This window comes from Alnus glutinosa, chromosome 14 (assembly GCF_958979055.1).
Source record: "Alnus glutinosa chromosome 14, dhAlnGlut1.1, whole genome shotgun sequence".
Classification (NCBI taxonomy): domain Eukaryota; kingdom Viridiplantae; phylum Streptophyta; class Magnoliopsida; order Fagales; family Betulaceae; genus Alnus; species Alnus glutinosa.
In genome coordinates, this window is record NC_084899.1 from 3,591,854 (window position 1) to 3,595,259 (window position 3,406).

At 32.8% G+C, this 3,406-nt stretch overlaps 1 protein-coding gene across 1 annotated transcript; it reads right to left on the reverse strand.

Moving 5' to 3' along the window:
* Positions 1–1,660: 1,660 nt before the first annotated feature.
* Positions 1,661–2,765, reverse strand: LOC133857254 (uncharacterized). The gene has a single exon (XM_062292450.1). The coding sequence runs from the start codon at positions 2,660–2,662 to the stop codon at positions 2,045–2,047; it is 618 nt and encodes a 205-aa protein (XP_062148434.1). The 5' UTR covers positions 2,663–2,765; the 3' UTR covers positions 1,661–2,044.
* Between the last annotated feature and the right edge of the window lie 641 nt (positions 2,766–3,406).

The window sequence follows — 3,406 nt, forward strand, 5'->3', positions numbered from 1 at the left end:
GAGAAGCACATGTTGTTTTAATATTAAGTGCTTCTCACATGTTTTTTAAATAACATTAATAAAAAAAATATGTGAGAAACACATACTTAAATGACACATATCAATCTTATATGTAGGTTGTAGAAAATTTCTTATAAACCAGCTTGTAAGAAATTTATATCTTTAAAAAAATTAGTTAATAAAAATGTAATTTTTAAAAATAAAGTTAGCATTTAATAAATTGTAATTCAATCCTAAAAATCGTACTTCTTTCATGGAGTTTGAAAACATTAAAAAAAGAAGAAAAAAACAAAAAACTTTTTTATAATTATTTTATATTCCTTTTCCTTCTTTCAAGTATTGGGGGGTTTTTCTTAAAAAAAAATGAAGGTACGTAATTCCCTTGTCTTTATTAGGGCGGTACAGCATAATCGTAATTAATGCAGTTACTCTTTATTATATACTGAATAATTAATTAAAATAAAGCCATATAAACAAAAAGAGATATTTATATTTACAATGATTGGTAATAAGATCAAGACGACCGTTTAGAAGCCAAACGAATCAGGACGACCAAGATTCTTGTACAAACTAAAAATAACATAGTCGCATCCCACTAAACGTACAGCTAGCACAAGAAGACGAATTAAGTAAATCAATGTACTGTCGGCCTTATTTTGTCTCATAATATTACAGGATAATATTAGTGTCAGAATGTTTTTAATTCATTATTTTTTTTTTATTAATTTAATTTTTAAAAATAATTGTAATTAAACATGTTATAAAAACAAAAATCATGAATTTAAGCTATATCTTTATAATTTTATCGATAACTTCACTTATAGTCATTTATTTTTCATCATTTTTAAAAAGATGTACTTAAATTTTTAAAAGTGTCAATTTAAAGTATCAATCTTTCAATTTTTTTCAATTTCAACCATTCGTTAGAATTTTCTATTAAATCTTGTCAAAATTTCAAAAATATCTTTTTTTTTTAGGAAAAAAATTATTAGGATAAAGATATTAGTTAGAATTTAACGAAATTTGTAAAAATACTCATGCCTCAATCTTTAAAAAATTTTATAATTTTTTTTTAAAAAAAATAAACATATGAGTATTTTATAAATTTTAACAGGATTTAACGAAAAATTTTAACGGAAAGTTAAAAATTGAAAAAAATTAAAAGATCATCTAAAATTTGAATACATTTTCTTTAAAAGTGATGAAATATTAAGAATTAGAAGTAATTAAAGTTTTTCCTTTTATTAAATATTTTACAGGGTAACTTTCACATAATTAAGACAAACGGTGGTGAGATTTAACCGTCACACCCACCAAAATGAACCAGAACCGCTGAAATCACCATCATGTTTTGGGGAGGAGTAGTAGTACTACAGAGACAAATCCTTATAAAGCTAATAAATCCAAAGCTCCAACTCAACAACCTTGAAAAGCAATACATTAAAAATCCACGCCGGTGATTGACAAACATAACGCTCCTTATTTAAATCTTCTTTATCATGCAAAGTTGCAGTAGGTAAGAACTTTATAAAAAGAAGAGAAATTCATATAAAAGAGGAAGTGAGAGAAAAGAAACTCCATTAAATCTTTTTTTTCTTTTTTTCTTTTTACTCTTTTATTATCAACATGGACAACAAGTGAAGTAGATCCGAGTGGAAGGTTAAAAACCAAAAACAAAAATAAAATTGTGAACCAAAATCAAAGTTATTGTCGGGAAGGGTTCTAGCTTGTTCAATACAAAAGCAGCACGTACACTTCAACTCCTTGCAAAGAAAACCAATCGATCTGGATTTGGTTTAGGCGTGTATTTTGTAATTTTTTTTAATGGTCCAGATTTAATTTAATTTTAATTTCTTTTCACGTAAAATTTGTAATTAAATCTGGACGATTAAAAAATAATTACAACAGCTAAACTAAATCCAACCAATACAATGTTATATCACAGATGATATAACAAAAATATGATGAGGTTTACTTCAAGAGGAGGAGCAACTTTCTCACGTACATATGCATCAGCAGATTCAGCTTGCAAGGATGAACGATTTCATCGATCCCACACTTGACGGTAAGGTGATTCAATTGCAGCCGTTCTTTTTTGCAACTTGAGGTCCTTGTAAAACTTATTAATGAAGTCTTCAGCTGCTTTATCCACCCGGCTATCTCCGTCGTCCTTCAATGGAAATGGCGAGTCTGTAACTCTAAGCTGCCTCACCATCGGGCTCTTTCCAAACCCAGGTAATGTAACCAGCGGCGACGCCTCCGCCATGTCGTTGTTCAGCATCTCAATCACCTTCTGAACCGCATTGGCAGTGGTAACGTCGTCGTAACGATAAGACTTGGTAAACAGGTTGTGGTGGTGCTTCCGCTTGTTGAAGTGGAAGGGGTGGTGGTAGGCGGGGCTGTTGCTGCAGCTGAATTCATATTCTCGCGGGGAAACGAAGGAAAGTGCGTCGTTGGAACGGCAACTCATGGCGGAGAGGTGGTTGTGGAGTGTCATGTTCTCGGCTATGGCCTTCCCGGCGAGCTTGCTGCGTTTGAGCATCAAATGGAGGTCAACCATTATTTTGCTCTTACATATGCCTTTTCTTAGCATGAAAAACACCACGCGCATCATGTTCCACAGCTTCTTGGCCACCGCCGGCGGATTTGGTTCCATTTCCATTTCTTGGTTTGAGTGGGAGAGAATTTTAGTTTTGCTTTGCTGTGAGAGAGCGAGGGAGAGGGAGAGAGAGAGAGAGAGGAAAGGTTTTTGGTTTTTTGGTTTGTCAAGCAAGGGCGAGAGTAGAGGGATGTATTTAAAGGGCAGGAAAATAATTATATTATTTGATTAAGAGTAAGACAAGCCTACGAAGAAAAACGCATTATATATCACTCTCCACTACAGCGCGTTGTTTACAATTTTTGACAAATACTTTATAAATTGACTATTAAAGCTTAATGTAGCTTAATAATGAAGTGGACAGTGTACTTCACGCGCTGAAAATTGGCAAGGGTTTAGTATTTCGATCTGCCTACACATGTTTGTTCCTTATTTGTAAATTATCCGGGAAATTACTAGAAAGGACCTCTGATGGGAACCAATTTACTTAAGTAAGTCCTCGGCCTCAATGATTATAGATATTTCGTGCTTTGTAAATGTCAGAAATGACCTCTCGTCGTGGACACCAGGTAATCATAAGATACAACCATAACCCACGAAACGGCTAGTCCATTGCCACCATTCATTTTGTGTTTCCGAGAAGCTTGTTTTACAGCATCATGGACCGGACCCGAACCGAGATTCAGAGTCATTAGTTGTCGAAATTACTAACGATTCGAGAGAGTTAATGTGAAATTTATTGACCAAATAAATTTTTATTCAATCACATTTACACAGTTAATTATTGTAGATCTTAATTCCATAAAC

Coding starts and splice junctions, on each gene's coding strand:
- LOC133857254 (XM_062292450.1), bottom strand. CDS start 2,662: ATGGAAATGGAACCAAATCCGCCGGCGGTGGCCAAGAAGCTGTGGAAC.